The 19,624-nt window shown below is 32.6% G+C and overlaps 4 protein-coding genes and 1 long non-coding RNA gene across 9 annotated transcripts; 4 read left to right on the top strand and 1 right to left on the bottom strand.

Moving 5' to 3' along the window:
- The first annotated feature begins 98 nt into the window (after positions 1-98).
- LOC112492320 (2-oxoglutarate-dependent dioxygenase 21, chloroplastic) lies at positions 99-2,754 on the top strand. Of its 4 annotated transcripts, XM_048478736.2 has the most exons (4): positions 99-468; positions 782-955; positions 1,181-2,226; positions 2,361-2,754. In XM_048478736.2, exons 3-4 carry the CDS (start codon positions 1,867-1,869, stop codon positions 2,607-2,609), a joined length of 609 nt encoding a protein of 202 aa, XP_048334693.1. In that variant the 5' UTR covers positions 99-468; positions 782-955; positions 1,181-1,866; the 3' UTR covers positions 2,610-2,754. The 4 variants fall into 4 exon arrangements, 3 of the variants coding, with proteins under 3 accessions (XP_048334693.1, XP_048334694.1, XP_060675082.1); XM_048478737.2 differs by lacking the exon at positions 1,181-2,226 and having other exon boundaries at positions 109-468; XR_009639708.1 differs by lacking the exon at positions 1,181-2,226 and having other exon boundaries at positions 113-468; positions 2,342-2,503.
- A 1,782-nt stretch (positions 2,755-4,536) lies between these two features.
- Positions 4,537-6,912, top strand: LOC107423448 (2-oxoglutarate-dependent dioxygenase 19). The gene is made up of 4 exons (XM_016033001.4): positions 4,537-5,051; positions 5,462-5,685; positions 5,796-6,126; positions 6,403-6,912. Exons 1-4 carry the CDS (start codon positions 4,812-4,814, stop codon positions 6,646-6,648), a joined length of 1,041 nt encoding a protein of 346 aa, XP_015888487.1. The 5' UTR covers positions 4,537-4,811; the 3' UTR covers positions 6,649-6,912.
- Positions 6,913-11,902: 4,990 nt separating this feature from the next.
- Positions 11,903-13,912, bottom strand: LOC107423431 (uncharacterized). The gene is made up of 2 exons (XM_016032983.4): positions 12,918-13,912; positions 11,903-12,172 (listed from the first exon to the last, which is right to left on the bottom strand). The coding sequence occupies exons 1-2, from the start codon at positions 13,778-13,780 to the stop codon at positions 12,106-12,108; spliced, it is 930 nt and encodes a 309-aa protein (XP_015888469.2). The 5' UTR covers positions 13,781-13,912; the 3' UTR covers positions 11,903-12,105.
- Positions 13,913-14,052: 140 nt separating this feature from the next.
- Positions 14,053-15,078, top strand: LOC112492414 (uncharacterized). Its single transcript, XR_003056788.3, has 2 exons — positions 14,053-14,461; positions 14,689-15,078. It is a non-coding gene; the product is annotated as an uncharacterized LOC112492414 (long non-coding RNA).
- Positions 15,079-17,049: 1,971 nt separating this feature from the next.
- On the top strand, positions 17,050-19,588 carry LOC107423439 (pentatricopeptide repeat-containing protein At3g26540). Of its 2 annotated transcripts, none has more exons than XM_016032992.4 (2): positions 17,050-17,158; positions 17,382-19,588. In XM_016032992.4, exon 2 carries the CDS (start codon positions 17,423-17,425, stop codon positions 19,481-19,483), a length of 2,061 nt encoding a protein of 686 aa, XP_015888478.3. In that variant the 5' UTR covers positions 17,050-17,158; positions 17,382-17,422; the 3' UTR covers positions 19,484-19,588. The 2 variants fall into 2 exon arrangements, with proteins under 2 accessions (XP_015888478.3, XP_024931228.3); XM_025075460.3 differs by having other exon boundaries at positions 17,140-17,158; positions 17,358-19,588.
- The last annotated feature ends 36 nt before the right edge of the window (positions 19,589-19,624 follow it).

Raw genomic sequence — 19,624 nt, 5'->3', positions numbered from 1 at the left:
ATTTTTATCCCAAAAAGAGAGAGAGAGAGAGAGAGAGTCAAATATACACGGTCAATAATTAATTATTTACATAAAATACCAAATTGAATATTGCTCGGGGGGGTTCACTCTCCTATAAATTAAACCCGTCGATCCCTAATGATCAAGCACATGCAAACCTGAGAAGCTAGCTAGCAAATAGCTTTCTGCCTCGTTCTCTCTCTCAACGTACACACCTCTCGATCTCTCTATCTGCCATGGCTGACACAACTACATTTCAGCTCGTTGAAGGGCCTCATTATAAACCCACCATTACTGATTTCTCCAAGGACCCCATATCCATCACCACCACTTTTCCGACCGATACCATACAGCTGTTGATGATAAAATCCCTACCATCGATTACTTCATGCTCTTCTCTGACGACCCAGATCAACGGTCCCTAGCCATCAAATCCCTTGGCTGTGCCTGCGAGGATTATGGCTTCTTGTATGTCTGTCTATCACTCTTTTTTCTTTCCTTTAATGGTTACCAATTATATATGCATGCATGCAGGAAACATTAACGAGATGCTCACTTTTCCTGCAAGTTGAAGTAGATTTGTAGTTTTTTGAAATAATTCATTAAGTTCCAAAATTAGTTAGTTGATTTATCATGTACACTGTCCCTAATTTCTATCGTAATTAAACACGTAGAAACTTGTCCTTTTTTTTTTTTTTTTTTTTTCCTTGTCTGTGTATTTTTAAATACTAAAACATTGCATCTATAGTACTAAGTCTGAGGTTGGTACATTGGCATGCAGCTGGTAAATCATGGTGTGGCAGAAAGCATTTTCGAGGGTGTATTCAAGGGAATGTCTGATTTCTTTGATCCAGAGCAAGTAGAGGATCGGAGGCAGAACGAAAAGAAGCATCCAACCGATAGGATCAGGTGGGGCCTGCGTTCTTATCCTGGGGAGAACAGAGAATATCTCAAGGTAGTCGCACACCCCCAGTTCCACTGCCCTGCTAAACCCGCTGGTTTCTGGTGCACCATGAAAAGCATTAATACGTTTGTGCTTATTTATTTTGGTTATTAATTCCCTTTTCAAATTAATCTATTAATATTATAGGTAATCTTGAAAATGAATTTTTTTATAAATGTAAGTGTAAGCGTAAGTTATTTTAGGGACATTAGATTTTGGTTTTTGGACATGATGTAGTGAGGCTATGCAAGAGTTCAAAAGGCTGCGAGAGGGTGATACAGTGTTTGGCAAGGGCAGTATCAGAGAGCTTGGGATTGGAAGAATGCTGTTGGATAATATGCAAAAACGTATTTAAAATTGGAGATTTGATAAAATGGAAGAGGTTAAGAAAAATTATTTTTTGTAAAAAAAAAGAAAAGAGTGACCGAGACTAATTCTAATTTAAAGGAAGTGAAGAGCTAAAAACTAAAGAAGAAATGCACGGTATAATTATTTTTTTTTAATTTGATTAATAATTCTAAAATTTGATAGTTTCGTTATTTTTCATTGCTAAATTATCAAATTCTCTCTAAAAAATTTAAAATTTGAAGTTTAATTGGAATTACCTTTTTATAACTTCCAAATTGTTATTTCCGAATTTCCCATACAATATTTTTTTTTTTTTAGATACAAAACAAATTGGTACAAATATATATATAAGCTTAAAAAAGACGGTTCAAAGTAACAACCATCATATGCTTTGCTGTTTCCTTTTCAATACATGTAAAAATACAGCTCATATGAGTACATATGTCAACCTATCAACTATCTACTCAATACATTTAAGGCTAGCTTACGTGTGGCAACTTGCTATGGTTTTAGTAAACAATTTGACTTCCTTACATTAATTGCAATACACATGTCAACTTTCTACTCTCTTAACCATGAAGTATCCAAATCAAACTTTTTCCATGCTGCCGACTTTACTACAAAATTACAAATTATTTATTATAATTATTAACCAATTATTTATTGTAATTATTATTTTAGTTTTTAACAAATGCTACATAGAAAAGGCATTCAATTTTGAGTCGGGGTTTGAAGTATCAGCTATGAACCTTTACCCACCCAATTTCAAATCAAATGGTACTATGGGTATATCCGATCACACTGATCCTGGCTTATTTGTGTCCCTTATACAAAATGTTAACGGTGGCCTCCAAATACTATCCCATCAAGGAAAATGGATCAATGCTTACATTCCCCGTAATGCTATTTTCATGCAAATTGGGGATCATCTTGAGGTAATAAAAAAACTTCATACATTATAACGACATATATATATATATATATAAAAGTCTCTTAAATATGATTCATTATGTTATATTTGCATGAAATAAGTTTGACAGTTGGTATTAGTGAATATTTGGTGTTACAGATTTTGAGCAACGGAAAAAACAAGAGCCATGTGCATCGAGTAGTGGTGGAGAAGAACAAAGCGAGGAGGCTAACTGTGGCCACACTTCATGGACCGTCATTGGATACATTTGTGAGCCCAGCGGTCGAGTTTTTGGACGACTCTCACCCCCCATTGTACCGTGGAAAGACGTACAAGCAGTCCTTGGAAGCCAATGGTCATGACGAGATTGATGTGCAATTTAGCCTCCAACAAATTCGGCTTGCTTAACTCGAACCCTTAAAAAACTAATGTGATCCAAATATCTGATTAGTATGTAACCAATGATTACCCATCCAAGTCGATAGGTTGTCTTGGATTAATTTTTATATTCCAATTGTCGTATGTCTTAATAAATTTGTCATTAGTACTAGTACTTGAACTTGTTTTTTTCCTTTTGGAAAAGTAATGGGACGTACGCACTAGAGAATTGAGTGTTAAAATAATGCCATGCTTCATGGATTTATGAAATTGATAAAATAAATAAGTAGTATAAGAAAAATTTTTCATTGCTACGAAAAATAAATAAATAAATAAAAATCTGTATAATATAAATTTTTCATAATTGCTAAGAGTAATAGCTATAAATAAGTATAAATAATTAACTATTCATTCAGTTATTAAAAAAAAGAAAAAAAGAAAAAAAGAAAACCATTCGTTCAGTTATCAAAAAGAAAACCATTCAGTTGATTATTATTATTATTATTATTTATTTTTTTAAAGGACTATATGCTACTTTTGATTATGCATATAGACAAAACAAATTTTTAATGTTCTAGGAAGCACTATTCCCTTTTTTCACAAATAGGTAGGATCTCTATTTGTGAGAGAAGCTAGCATTGCTTTCGGAAATATTATAAATTTGTTAACATGGATGATATCGGAACAACGTCAGAGATTCATCTTTACTGCAAAATTTCAAGCTGGCAGGCATGAATTTGAGCACGAATTTGGTCAAAGTAAGTGAGCCGAGGGAACAAGGTCACGAGAAATTGATGACAATGAGAATTGTTGTTTTATATTATTTTCTTGTTTATTTACCAAAAAAATATTATTTTTTTGTTTGAAAAACATGAAAATTGTTGCCTGTCAAACGGATGTTGTACTGTGTTACATGTACAATTATGCCGCATGTTAAATTAAAAACTGATGGTAACCTAAATAGCTAGCTAGCTACCTCAACAACAAAATCCTTCTAAAGTCTTCAATTTTAGTATGGACTATCCGGCAGGTTATTTGTCTTTACATGTGTTTCCGTATCTCAGGAAAATAATACAACCGAAACTTCTACCTGCCACCGGATCGAGCATCAGATTTTCGATATAGCCCAAGCTTATTTTCTAATTACCTCAATAATTAGATGCAATGAAACACAAAGAAAAAAAAAAAAAAAACGTAAAAGAAATGAAGAGCAAATGATTTTGTTTTCCTATCTAAGATTATTAGGAAAAATAGGGTGACAAATCTATCACTAATTGCTTTTCTCATTTTTTTTCTTCGTTACTTGACAATAGATTTTTACTTTTAACTTTCTGCCATGAGCAAATAGTGGACATATTTTTAGTTTGGCGATTTCATCCTTGGCTGTGTTAAGTGTTGTCGTTTTGGGCATGTCTTTGTTGTTTTCTGAAGCTAGGTGAATCACATGCACAAATAACAGCAACATGTGCTAAAATCCCGTTCCCTAATTCATCAAAAAGAAAAATGAGAATGGTATTGTAAAGCCTATATAGTTATACAATTCCACAGATGACGGGTTGAAAATTTTATTGCTTTCTTGAACGGAAAAGGGAATCATATCACATTTTCTTTTTTATTTACTATTTCTATTAAGATACTAATATCGATTATTATATATATATATATATATATTTTTTTTCTTTTTCCCGTGAAGAAATATTAGATAGCGTCTTTTGTTTTCTTTCTTTCTTTTTTTTTTTTTTTTTTCCATAAAAAAATATAAAATCACATTGGTTTCCTTTACATCGCGAACTGTATGCGTATTTTACAATGAATAAAATATGCTCCACATGGTGGTAAAGTTTGGCTTTTATTTCTTTGAGCTTATGGGCTTTTTATCCCACCAAAAAAAAAAAACAAAAAAAAAAAAAGAAGGAGAAGTCAGAATGAGAGGAAGAAAAGCAACTGTCGAATGAAACTCTCTTTAGTATCCTCACCTGGGGCAAGACTATGACATTTATCAGTTTGATATGCTAAGCCCTCAAAACCGACCAAATTTAATCAAGCATCAAACTGACAAAAAACCGAATTGAATAATAGTACTAAAGGGGCAGCCGGGTCAGTCCCCTATAATTTATGCCCATCGAGCCCTAATCAAGCATGCAAATCCTCTTCCACTTCTAAGCTATCTAATTAAGCTCTCATCCCCACTGCCAAGCTACCAACATTTGCTCTCTGCTTCTTTTTTCTCCCATGGCCAATACAGCTCCACCACTGCTCTTGCAAGGGTCATATAAACCCACCAATACTACTAATTACTCCAAGTATTCATCCATCACCGCTACTTGTCCTAATAATGATACCATTAATGGAGCTGTTGATGATGGAATCCCTACCATTGACTACTTCATGCTCTTCTCCAGCGACCCAAATCAACGGTCCCTAGCCCTCAAAACCCTTAGCCATGCTTGCGAAGATTATGGCTTCTTCTATGTATCCATATGACTCTTTTAGTTTGTCTTTTTTTCTTTTTTTTCTTTTAATTATTACTAATTTAATATATGCTTGCATGCATGCACGCATGCTGGAAAGGACGCCCAATTTTGATCCTAAAATGTTGAAGTAAATTGATTTCATTTTAATTTGACGTATAGTTGTTTAAAATAATTCATTTTCAAAATTAACTTTGAATAACGTAGTTGTTTGAAAATAATGTGTCATATACTTACGGTACTAAAATGTTTCTCTCGTAATTAAAGAAAACACGTATATAAACTTTTTTTTTTTTAATAATTTTTTTGGTTCTATTTCTCATCTCCTCTTTGTGAAGATAGGTACACATTTGAATTTGATACATAAAAATATTGCATATAACTAATATACTGGGCTTCATGTAATTGCAGCTTGTAAATCATGGTGTGCCGGATAGCGTCTTGGAGAGTGTATTCAGAGGAATGTCAGAATTTTTTGATCCAGAGCAAGTAGAGTACCGGAGGCAGTTCGAAAAGAAGCATCCAACGGATAGGATACGGTGGGGCCTACGCTCTTATCCTGGGGAAAACAGAGAATATCTGAAGGTGGTCACACATCCCCAGTTTCACTGTCCTCCTAAACCCGCAGCTTTCAGGTATACCATACATGTTTATATATATATATATATATATATGTAGGCATGTACATGTTATGTATTGGGTATGGAGATTATATATTTGATTTTGGACAAATGTATATGTGCAGTGAGGCTATGGAAGAGTATTACAAAAGATTGCGAGAGGTGGTACATGGTTTGGCAAAAGCGTTGTCAAAAAGCTTGGGATTGGAAGAATGTTACATATACAAGGCATTCAATCTTAAGTCCGGGTTTGAAGTATCAGCCATGAACCTATACCCACCAAATTTCCAATCGAATGGTTCTATGGGTATATCCGATCACACTGATCCTGGCTTATTTGTTTCTCTTATACAACAAGTTGACGGTGGGCTCCAAATACTATCCCATCAAGGAAAGTGGATCAACGTTTATATTCCCCGTAATGCTATTTTAATGCAAATTGGAGATCAACTTGAGGTAATAACCAAACTTGATAATACACTTAGGACCAAATTATCATTCCAAAAAATAAAATAAACAAGCAAATTAAGAAAGTTTTTGTGACCAAAAAAAAGAAAACCGAAATCACATGTGGTTTAAATCTCAAAAAATGTATGCAAACTAGACGTGGGTTTTCTTACATATAAATAATTATGTTAAATCGATCATTTGGATCATGACGCTGAAAAACTTTTGACAGTAAAATAATAATAATAATAATAAATAGTTGGAATTGAATTTGGTATGTTACAGATTTTGAGCAACGGAAAGTACAAGAGCCATGTTCATCGAGTGGTGGTCGAGAGGAATGAAGTTAGAAGGCTAACTGTGGCCACACTTCATGGACCGTCATTGGATACATTTTTGAGCCCGGCAATGGAGTTTGTGGACGACTCTCACCCCCCATTGTACTATGGAATGACCTACAAGCAGTCCTTGGAAGCCAATGGTAACGAGGTTGATGTGCAATCTAATCTCGAACAACTTCGGCGTTATTAGTTCAAACCCTTCATAAGTACCATCATAAATATTGCTGTTAATGGGGCACAGGTAAACCCTCAAGTGATATGTTAATATGATAGTTATTATAATATATATATATATATATATATATAGTCTTAGTACGTGGCTATCCAAGGTGATGTGGTCAGAGATTGTAATTGTAGTCTTGGAAGGCTGATATTCCAATATTGTATGCCAAAATAAATTGAGCCATTTACTAGAGAAGTGACTGCTTTGCTATAGCATTAGTATTTGAGTTTTCTTGTATAATCAGCTTAAAAGTTAATGTATTCCGTCATGGATTTATGAAATCGATCGTTATCTTAGACTCCTTGGGGATTCACCCCGATATTGTTACCAAACAAAAAAATAAAATAAACTTTGCATACAATTAATTCCAAAGACTGATAGCTATATGAGTGTTAATATATAATTAACCATTATCTCCAAATAAAAAGAAATGAAACAATATAATAAATAATTTAATATCCAAAATTTAATAAATAAATCCAAAAAGATACTATATATTATATAAATTTGTTAATTATATCTTATCAAATTTGCACAATAACAAGCTAAAAAAATTAAAAATAATAAATAAATAAAAACACACACACACACACACACACACACAAATGGTCAGCCAAATTATAGGAAGAGTTTAGGCAGGTACGTATTCTCTGGGTATTTATTTATTTATTAACTAATACGGTTTGATTATAAAGGCTGACTATATAAAGGCACCCCAGATGAGTTTGACTCTAAGCAAAGAAATTAGGAAAATTAGTGAAATCCAAAAGATAAGAACATCTAGTGCAAAGGTTATGTACAAACTACATCGTTAACGTTAACATGCTACCGTATAAGATATTTACCAACTATATATATATATATATATTTACAACTAATGTAGCAAATAATATAGCATTATTATATTAGTTTATTTAAAATTTTATTCATTTTTACTATTCATTTATTTGTATTTAATTTATATTATTTTTCTAATTAATTATAAAATAATGTTACATCATGTTCCATGTTAATTGCTAAGTAATTTGGTAGAAACAAATGCGATGTTTATAGGATTAATTCATTGTTAATTATTTTATTGTTAATTACATACCATTAATATTAATAATTAAGCAAAGGACTGAATGTAAGTAACAATTAGGTCAAAGAAAGTGAGCTAAGGGAACAAGGTCACGATATGTGAATCATAATGAAACTTGTTGTTTTTTATTTATTTGTGATGGAAAAACGTTAGAAATGTTTATTATCAAAGTAATTTATTATTATGTTGACGGTGTAGGTACCGGTGGCACCTACCTCAACAGTCCTCAACCAGTCAATTTCAGATACACATGGATTGAGCAGGTTATTTTTGACTTTGGTGTGTTTGTCCCTATCTCGAGGGTTATAATACAAATATTGAAACTTTTCAAGGCCACCTGTTTAAATTTAGGTGGTAAAATTATAAAGTTAATTTTAATATTTTTTTAATAATATATACAAAAATTATTTATAATTAATAATATATTTATTAGCTTTTTTAAAAAAGATTATTTTTTTCAAAAATTTTATTTTTTAATAAATTTTACAATATCTAGCGTAGCTTTTATAAACAAATATTTACGTTGATAATATTTAAAGTACATTAGTTTGATATTTATTTTATATATTAATGTTGAAAAATATTTTTTTAAACATTTTTCATATGTCATATTTATTTTTATAATTTGATTTTTCATTTGAAATGTTCTAAGATATTATCCTGTTAAGCTTGTTATAATTGTTTTCTAGAAGAGTTAATTGTACTTTTGTATTTTAAATTTTTAGGATTTTGAAATTACATTATGAACTTTTCATTTCAGCAATTTAGATTTTTAATTTTTTAATTTGTTATAATTTAAAATTTATGTCTTTTTAACTATAGTATTTAACAATTGTTTCACATAACTAGTATTAAATTATTTAAATTTTCAAACTAAAAAAATAATAAAGAGCAAAATTATTTAAATTTTCAAATTAAAAAATAATGAAGAGGAAAGTTTAAAAATTTTAAATTTATACTTTAATACCTTTATTATTAAAAAAAAAAAAAAGAAGATCACTTGAAAAATTTATCAAATTTTAAATTAAAAAATAATAAAATTATCTATTTTTAAAAAGTAGCTTTAAAATTTTTCATTTTATTATATTCTAATTCAAATTTTCAATTTAATGTTAATCATATAGTTTATTAGCCAAAAATTAATAATTAAAAATTTTAAATTATAATAAATTAAAAATTAAAAATTAAAAATTTAAATTGCAAAATATAATCAAAATACATTTAATTGATCTAACTGTATCGATATGATTGATTGAGGAGAACCACATCCACAAAATCGCAATAATGTGGATTGATTCTAGATAAGCAATGAAAGGCCTACAGGTGTACACTTTCACGATGTGAGGATTGAAACTTCTTGACCACGTAATGAGATTGCATAATTTTTTTATTTTTTAATCTCCGAAAAGGAAATATCGTTATCACGTTTTTTTTTTTTTTTTTTTTTTTTTTTTTGTCCTTTCCATATCACATCGAACGTCATTTCTTTTTCATGAATAAATATTGGTTTTCTTTTTCTTTTTCTTTTTTTTTTAGTTCGAGTACTGTATCACATGCATAGTTTTTCTATCAATAGAACCCATCTACAACTTGGTAAACTTTGGCTTCATTGTTTTTTTTTGAGTTTTCGGCTAAGCGGATTTAAATCCATGTGAAATTTTTTTTTTTTTTTTTTTTTTTGGCTATGCCCCTGCCATCCCCTCCCCCCAAGACTCGAACCCAGCTTCCACTGGCCGGGCTGTGGTGTGCTAACCACTGAACTCCCAGGCCAGTCAGAACAGTTGTGTTTTGGTCACCCATACAACATGCATTTTTTTCTATCAATGGAGCCCATCCACAACTTGGTATCAATTTTTTAAAAGTTTTTGGCTAAGCGGATTTACATCTATATGAAAAGTTATTTATCCTACCCAAAAAAAAAAAAAAAAAAAAAGACAAAACAAAAAGAATTTAGGTTTTCTTTCTTCCTTTTTTTTTTTTTTTTAATCATCTACAATAATTCAATAATTTCTCTCTCTCATTACTTTATTTTTAATAATTTCTCCCTCATTTTAATATTTTATATTTTGAATCCGTAATCTTTTATTATATCTATCAATTGAGTTAATCTCATTTTTATCTGTTAATATTTTTAAATAATATGGTATCAAATAAATGATAAACAAGATTCCAAAAAAATAATAATAATAATAATAAAAAGAAAAGAAAAGAAGATCCAAATCCTAAATTTGTGCCTCGGCTCCAAATCTAACAACTCATCCATTATAGTCCTTTTAACTAATGAATGCGTCTGCTCCAAATCTCATAACTCATCCATTAAAATTTTCTAAATAAAAAAACTCATCCATTGTAATTTGTAATGGGTTGGCGTCTTCATTTGTTAGTTTGGGCTATTTAAGTGAAAAGCCTTCTAAAGTAGATTTACAGAGTTGGATCATCTGCTTGGTCTGTGGGCTCTTAGTTGGCCCAAATTTGAGCTCTGGGTTTAAGCAAGTTTAGACCTAAGACTTCAGATGATCCAATCCCAGTGCTTCATAGTCCCAACCCAATGATTATGATCCTAATCGTCGATGGCTCCAGGGTGGCTTTGAGTTTGACAAGACTAAAAATACTGTCAACTTGTACATCAGAATTCCCATGCGCACTCGTTGAAATAACTCTTCCTTTCTCATCAGAACCCATGCATGTCAAGTCGACTGGTAATTAGTACAATCGAATTGGCATTTTTGGAATAAACAGAACACTAATTGGCAATAAAAACCAAAAATAAAAAAATGAAACTTATTATCATGCCCCAGTTTAAATTTAATTGCCACGCCATCTTTGACACCTGACAGAAAAGGATTTGATCAGTCCCCCACAAAAAAAAAAAAACAAAAGAAAAAACAAAGAAAGAAGTCAAATCTTGTGGTGTAGCCTCCCCAACTCAGGGGATTTACCACGCAGCCTCCAAATTTAATCATGGTTTCTTTTGATTTTGCATTTTTCCCCTCTTGACGGGTAAAAGCTTCTTCGAGTCGAGAAAACTGTGCGTTTCAAACTATATAAAAGTACATTTTTTACCATTCTGTTTTTGCTTTTGTATTATTTTTCCACCTAAGGTGGCTGTTGTGGGTCCTTGCTGCCTACCCGAGGTGGAGGTGTGTTCTGCCACAGCAACCACATAACTAATCCACAATTCATCTCACCGCAAATTTTAATATGGTATTGATTTATAACTAACAAGGCTTAACTCCAAATCAGCTCAACTTGCTGGTAAGGATAAGCGTTTTGCGATAACAAATTGATTAAAATTTTTTATTTTTTATTTAAAAAAAAAAAAAAAAAAAAGGTAAAAGGAAAGCCGAAATAAACAGTTACAGATTATAGTGGAAATTCAATCAGCAATAATACAGCCGCCATCTCCTGCCACATTATTTTGATTTCTTTGGTGTCACAATTGAAAAATAGATGGTGAGATTATTGTTATATTTATAATATGATGCCCTTTTTATTGGGGCATGGTGTGAAGTAGGTAATGGAAATACAATGAATATGTACTTTCCAATTGACTTTCCATTTACAGAAATAGCAATGTTTCAAGATGATCCTGTTCGTTTAACTCAGACACAAATAATTTGGGAAAAAACAATTTCAATGAATTTAATATATCATAAAAAGAAACGCTAATGACAGATAATAATGTATTCTCAACCCAAACCCCCCACCCCAAAAAAAAAAAAAAAACAAAAAAACAAATAACATCATCGGATACATGGCCCATATATCTGTGAAACATGCCTGTCAATATAGTTTGCTAATGTAAACCACATATCATCATAATTGGTCAACGGATAAGGTGCATACTCAATCAAGAACACTTGAGGAGCTGTCAAGACTGCTGCAATGAACTAATGAGAGTCCATTTTTCATTACTCGTACCCTTTCTTACCTCGATCACAAATTTTGATAGTGTGTTTATCATAGTGCTTGTCATGTAATAATTCATTAATAACACATGATTAAAAAAAAAAAAAAACACAACTTCTTGTACTTTCAGGTTGTTTTGATATTGTTGTAGCACTCCTTTCTATTCTACCTATATAAACTCGTTACAGAGTTGAAAAGCACATCTTCGTAATCTGGAAAATACAATCATCCTTCAGCATGTAAAAACTCAATTGTATTTGATATAAGAATTCTTTCCAAAAAGGAAAATAACACAAATTCTTTGGAAAACTTCGACCAATATACACATGATGCTGCAAATTTTTGTTGCAATATTTCTACTCATACATATCTAGGCAATATTGGAAGGATAAGTATACATAACACATAGCTTGATTCATTGAAAGCAGAGCAGCTCATTGATTTGGCTTTTTGTTTTTCTTGATAAGGATGAAGGACCAGCAACCTCCATTCCCATGCCTCCTGCAATTCAACCAATACGAGGATGTTAATATCAAGCTTCTATTTTCATTTATATATTTGTTTATTATTATAGAAAAATCTAATGGTTTTACAATCTCTGGTGATTTCAGTACCAAAACTCCCGTATCAGATTTAGATTCCGAAATTTATGCAACTTTTGACCAGTTTTACAACGCCTCATTTTCCCTTTTTTTTTTTTTTACCCCTCTTTTTCTTTCTTTTCTCTGTTTCTCAAACAGAGACCTTTCTTTGGTGTTTTTTTTTTTTTTTTTTTTTTTTTTTTTTTGGTGTTGTTATTATTATTTTGGACAATTTTCTCAAATAGAGACTTTGACCTGCATACCGCTAAAAGAATTAAGAATACATAGAAAAACTTCATATGAGATTTTTTTTCTAAGTGACTTAAACTATCAGATATTTTCCTACCAAGGAGTTTTATTTCATTTCCTATTATTCCATTGATGGAATATGGATGTCAGAGTTTCCCTGTTTCGTGCAAGAATAATCTTAATGAAATTTTTTAGAAATCATGACTCATGATAATATCTAAATGAAAATCAAAATTTCCAAATTCCAAATTTTTCATAGAATTAATTTTCTTTTTTTCTTTTCAAATGATCTTAGTAATAATTAGTGAAAAACAAAAAATTTCAAAAACATAAAATCGATTTGAATATACAGAAACGCAAAAATCATCAAAATATAAGTTCTAAGTTAGATTTAAAAAAAAAAAAAAAAAATTTACCTGCTGCTGCTTCTACTGCTGCTGCTACTACTTCTGCTGCCACTGCTGCTTTTCATACTACCACTGTTAATACTGGAATCCCCACTCTCACTCTCTCCGGACACAGAAAACCTCTTCTTCCACCACTCTTTATCCACACCCTTCCCTGCCGATCCATCCGATAACAAAGGCTTCGGTGAAACCTTCGAGCTTGTTGTACTATTATTGGCCATGGAATCGTTCTTCTTCATAGTTTTCTTCGTCTTAGATCGAATAGTAACTGGAAACACCATCTTTAATAGAAAACCTCCATTATCAAAGCTTGATCTAAGCTTTCTCTCTGTTGTGTTTCTATCAATACTAATCCTTCTCTTGTTGTTGTTGTTGTTGTTGTTGCTGTTGTTATCTTCTGCTCTAAACAAATTTTCTCCGCCGAGATTTCTCTCCTCGGACATACTCTGTTGTCGAGCCAGAGCCATTGGATGTTCTACAAGATCTCTCAACGACAGCTCGTAACATGTCTCGGGCATGTTCCTTACCATCTCCATGAGCTCGTTTTGTCCTCTGGCAATGGCTTGGGCGCGAGATGCAGGGGATAGGCTTCGGTAATGGTTTTTCCGATGCTGTGGGCTTCTTGGTGGACTGCTTGTCCTCCACAAAGGAGGCGAGCAAACACCGGACTCATGTTCGTCGTTCTTTTCTTCTCTGTAACCCCAATCTATGCCGTTTCTGCTTCCATAATTAGAATGGTTCTGAGATGTTCGACGGCCTCTGACACCATTGTTTATGGATTCCCAACCGTCATAATTGTCACTTCTTGAGCCTAATCCATGGTTCAGAAGAAAAGGGTGCTCATGGGGTTTGGTGCTGTTAGGATCGAGCATGTTTGTTTTCCGAGAAAATTTGTTGGGAAAAGAAACGGAAGAGAAAACGGGTTGTGTGTGTGTGTGTGAGAGAGAGAGAGAGAGAGATTGTGTTAAGCAGAGGTGGGTGGGAAGGCTATTATCAATCACCGACTCTTTTGGTCCGTTTTGTCATTATCTTGGTGGCTAAGGTTATTTTAACGGGGCCTCGTGGGGAAGGTTAGGTTCATAAAGTCAAGGTGTTCTAGATGGGATCGAGATGGCTGTAGGTCCACCTCCTAATTTTCCTCAATTTTTGGTGTTTCAAGGAGCTTATGTTTTCGTTTTTTATTTGGTTTTTTATGTGGACTCAAAAGATCTTCATGTATCTCTCACTTTGTCTTTATATTTTTCTTTTTTGACTTTTTTTTGCTAGATATAAAAATACCTGTTTATTTATTAATTCAATGTAAATGATATCTAATAGCTGGTATCTAATATCTAATAATAATAAAGTTTCATTTGATTATTTAATAATTGAAAGCAAAAAAAAAAAATAAAGTTGATTATTTATTTAAGAATCAAAGTGTATTATTTATTTTCTCCATGACTCTTCAAAATAAAAAAAGGACAAAGTTGATAAAGAGAAAAGCCAAAAGGCTCATACGTTGTGTCTCGTAATTATATTGTCGCGTTTCAAGGCAAGCCATCAGCAACCATTGTGTAGCTTTCTTTACGTTTGCTCTCTTATTTTATTAGCATTATGGGTTCTACAAGTTTCACTTCTTATTTTTTATTTTATTTCTCTTTTTTTTTTTTTCTTTTTAAATTTTCTCTGTTTGGTGCTCCTAATTTGTTCATGAATGATGGCAATTTTAGTTTATTGCAGACATAAACAAAGAACAAGCAAGCATGCCATCCATTCTAGAATGATTTTTTTTTTTTTCTAGAAAAGGACATTGCCACTGGGAAGGTGCAGAGAATGGTTGCTTTGGAATTCCTTTAACCAATGACTACTATGATGGGCGTGGATACTGGGAGAGAAAATTTTCAGGGTATTTCTTATCCTCAAGCATAGAGACAGATTAGGCTAAGTCGGTAATTGGACAAGAGAAAGCTATATTTATACATATGCATCATTTCTAGGAAGTATGGTAGTTGATTTGAAGTTGTGGTTGATTTGTGTATTTGAGGGGTCAACAGAGACTGAAGACAAGTAAGTTGGAGATTGTTTTTGTTTTACATATGAATTGGAAGTTTATTAATATATAGCTCTAGGGTTTGTTTGACCCCAGCTGTATTGATTGAGCTTTGTAAATTAGTTTTCTGCAACAAGCAAAGGTCTGATTAATTCCTAAAATTATAGCAACAGGCTAACTTGAATTCAAGGCAAATACTTTCTTCTTTTTAACTTTTTAGGTGTAGCCCTAAATATCTAGAGTAATTCTATAATTATATTTTTTTGGTGATTTTATATTGATGTGGTAACTTTTTTCTGGTAATGATACTGATATGGTAACTGTTAAACAAGGTTTGCTTTGTTTCAGATTCTTGGAATATGGTAAATAAAACACATGCAAGACCAAACCACATTTGATTGATTTCAGACTCCTCTAGCTCATTAGGATTGCTCTAATGGGCCTGTTTGTAATGGGAGATTGGTATGTTTGAACAAATTATTTTAAGTTTTATCCAACTCAATTCAATTAAACTAGATATTAAATTTAGCCAATTTTAATAGGACCATACTTACGTTAGTTTAAATTAATCCAAAGCAGTTTAGTCTTGTATTTATGTTTATTTGCCTTAGTTAGATTTTTGGAAGGTAAAATCAGACAACTAATTGGATTGCTAAAGGTGTTTGAAGCAAAGATCTTGTAATAATATTCTGCCAATGTTATTTTTACGTAATATTTTGTTAACTGACTCACCCGATCTGATGTATTCTTGCTTCTTTTAATTAAAGATTTTTATTTTATGACCAAAAAATATTATTGGTAAGATGCAAAATAGGCTCTAGTTGGTCCACTTCGCCTTTTAAAGTTATTGGGCGAAATAATGTTGAATTTTTGTATCCTACCTAATCTCACTATTCGCTACCCAAAGAAAAAGTTGAGAGCTCACGGACCGCAAAGGTGAAGGTTTTACGAAAGAATCGGAGCGGCTATAAACAATGGGGCCGTAAGGCAAATGGCAATGTTTCTCATTATTGATTTTACTTTGAGATGTTACTGTACATAGATCTTTGTCACTCAAATGGAATCCAATAAAGCTAAAATATCATAGAGATTAAAGAGTTTCTTTTTCTCTTTCCCTTTTTTTCTGATTAGGTTGATATTTGGAAATTTGGTTGAATCTTTTTATCTCCTTTATTTTGCCTTCTAAGTTAGGTGTCCTTTTCAAGTATGGACCCCCAAATTAATGATTTTCACCTTCATGACTCCTGAAATCATTACCTAATACTGAAATTGAACAATTTAAGCTTTAACCTTACCCATTCAAAGGATTCCAAGGGATAAACTTTACTTACCAAAGAATCTTCCATTTTTAACTTATAATTATTAAAATTTCCAATACTTGTCGTTGTGGGTTGGATTAAATTTTTAACTCCTTTACTTTTAATAATTGTTCAATCTTGATTTGAAAGCGTTATCTGGTTGGAAGAGTTCACATTATGATTGTCTCTATTATTTAATGCCATGTTAACTCTGATTTTAGATGCTATAATAGAATATCAAATTGAGTTTGATTGGATTTGGCTTCTGTCTTGAGATGTTGTGATTTCTAATTCACCAAACAAATATATTTTTCTCCTTATCTCTTCACTGTTTTAAGATAACATCCTACATTTTAAAAAAAAAAAAAAAGATAACTTTTTTTTTAAGACAATTACAATATATAAATGATTTATATAGAACTTGAAATCAGTGAGTTCCACACCTCATTAAAAAATAAAAATAAAAAAGCTGAATACAATCTTTCCATTTAAGATTCTAGAAGTTTTTCATTAACTAATCTAGAAATATTAAAAATTAAAAATCTTTACAAACCCATACAACTCAGAATTACCGGGCAAAGCATGGGAAAGGGAAATATAAAAAATAGATTTTTTATTTTTTATTATAAGGTAAGGTCAACCGGCGGCAGTTACAGAATATATGTAGGTGTATACATAAATAAAAAGAGCAATCTCTAAAGTTTAAATAAATAAAAATAAATAACAAACATATATAATATATAATATATAAATATAGTAGAATATAAAAAAATGATATTAATAATAAAATGAAAATAGAGAGTATTACATAAGTGCCAACGTAGGTGAGGATGCGTGGAGACCAAACAAGGCAGCAGAATTAAAGTCAAGGAATGCAACGTGTGAGCTATGTATGAACTTCTCGAATTTCGTATCACAATTATGTAAGCTCCATTTCAATAAATAACTTTTACACGTAACAAAATTTTTGAAAAACCATATTATAGTTGGATTTTCTTCAGCAGTCATCTAGAAGCTCCATTATTCTGAGCCAAAAAAAAAAAAAATCTAGAAGCTCTGTTATTTATTTATTATTAGTCTTTATTATTATTATTTATTATTTATTTTTGGCGCGTGTGATAGAGGCATGTTGGATATTTTTTTCAGCCGTTTTGGCCAATCGTTTTGTTAGATGGATGTGAAGAAGCATGTCTTTGATCAAGGAGATTCTTCGTATATCCGAAATCAAAACCCCAAAACCCGCCAGCGCTAAAGATTTAAAGAACAAAATCCTCACCTACCTGGAAGAGGGTCGTTTCCGAAAAGCCGTTAACGTCCTCTATACCGCTCATGTGCCTCTCCCTTATTCTATCTATGCCCATCTCTTCCAGCATTGTTCTTCGAGGCGTGCCATCGTCGAGGCTCGAAAAGTTGAGTACCACCTGAACCATTTCTTGCCTAACCCCCCAGTTTTTCTGCTGAATCGTGCCATTGAAACGTTTGGCAAATGTGGGTGTTTGGACGATGCGAGGGAGTTGTTTGAGGAAATGCGTGAAAGAGATGGTGGTTCTTGGAATGCCATCATAACCGCTCATTCGCAGAGTGGGTATGCCAATGAGGCTCTGGCCTTGTTCTTGCGTATGAATAGGAATGGTGTCTTTTCCAATGCGGTTACATTTGCCAGTGTCCTTGGATCTTGTGCCGCGGTTTCAGATCTTGCTCTTTCAAGACAAATCCATGGACTTACTTTGAAGTACGATTTTGCTAGTAACGTAATCTTGGAGACTTCACTTGTTGATATCTATGGGAAATGTGGTGCTATAAGTGATGCGCGTAGAAAATTTGATGAGATTCATAACCGAAATGCTGTATCTTGGAATGTGATTGTGAGGCGGTATTTTGAGATGGATGATGGAAAAGAAGCAGTGTATATGTTCTTTCAGATGTTTCCGGCAGCAGTAAGGCCATTGAATTTTACCTTCTCTACTGCTCTTGCTGCTTGTTCAAGTATTCATGCTCTTAAAGAGGGGATGCAAATTCATGGAGTATCAATCAAGATGCATTTTGATGTTGATAAGGTTGTTTCATGCTCCCTTATACATATGTATGTAAAGTGTGGGAAACTAGAAGATGCTCATGCAATTTTTGAGCAGCCCAATGAAAAAGACTTGATTTTTTGGACTACAATTATCTCAGGATATGCAATGAGTGGGAAGACAAGGGAGGCAAGGAAGCTTTTTAATGATATGCCTGAACGCAATGTAGTATCTTGGAATGCAATGTTGGGAGGGTATACTCGCTTCTCCCTATGGGAAGAGGCGTTGGATTTTGTATATTTAATGAGAAATACAACAAAAGACATAGACCATGTCACACTTGGATTGATCTTGAATATTTGCTCTGGTCTTTCAGATGTTGAATTGGGTAAACAGATTCATGGATATATCTATCGACATGGTTTCTGTTCGAATCTCATTGTAAGCAATGCCCTTCTCGACATGTATGGTAAATGTGGAAACTTGAGGAGTGCTCGAGTCTGGTTTTACCAAATGAGTGAATGGAGGGATAACGTCTCATGGAACGCTTTGTTGGCTAGCCACGCTCGTCATCAAATGAGTGAAGAAGCTATGTCAATTTTCTGGGAGATGCAATGTGAAACAAGGCCAAGTAAGTTTACTTTTGCAACCCTTTTGGCAGCTTGTGCAAATATTTTTGCTCTTGATCAAGGCAGGCAAATCCATGGTTTTATAATTCGAAATAGTTATGAGATAGATATCGTCTTAAAAGCAGCTTTGGTTGACATGTACTCAAAGTGTCGTTGTCTTGAATATGCCCTCATGGTTTTTAAAGAAGGGGAAGAGATGGATGTGATTCTATGTAACTCCATAATTTTGGGATGCTGTCACAACCGACAAGGTAGAGAAGTACTTAAATTATTTGGCTTCATGGAAGAAAAAGGTATCAAGCCAGACCATGTAACTTTACTAGGTGTTTTGCTTGCTTGTGCGCATGAAGGTCTTGTTGAGTTGGGAACTCAGTGTTTTCATTCGATTACTGACAAGTACGGTATTATACCCCGAATTGAGCACTATGATATGATGATTGAACTTCACAGTCGCTATGAGCAGATGGATGAGCTTGAAAATTTTATCAAGACGATGCCATTTGAACCAACAGTCTCCATGTTAACAAAAGTCCTTGACGCTTCTAGAAAACATGGGCACTTGAGGATGGGAAAATGGGCTGCTGAACGGCTTAACGAATCCTAAAGTGTATATATTATATATATACTTTTTATTTGTGTCATATAATTTTATTCTCCATAATTTTTATTTTCTGAACTACATTAATGAAAGTAGAAATGTTTAATTTTATTTTTCTTTCCTCTAATAATTTTGAAATCTAAACCT

This window comes from Ziziphus jujuba, chromosome 7 (assembly GCF_031755915.1).
Source record: "Ziziphus jujuba cultivar Dongzao chromosome 7, ASM3175591v1".
NCBI classification, from domain to species: domain Eukaryota; kingdom Viridiplantae; phylum Streptophyta; class Magnoliopsida; order Rosales; family Rhamnaceae; genus Ziziphus; species Ziziphus jujuba.
The sequence above is the reverse complement of the archived record's forward strand: the minus strand, read 5'-3'. Positions and strand labels throughout refer to the sequence as shown.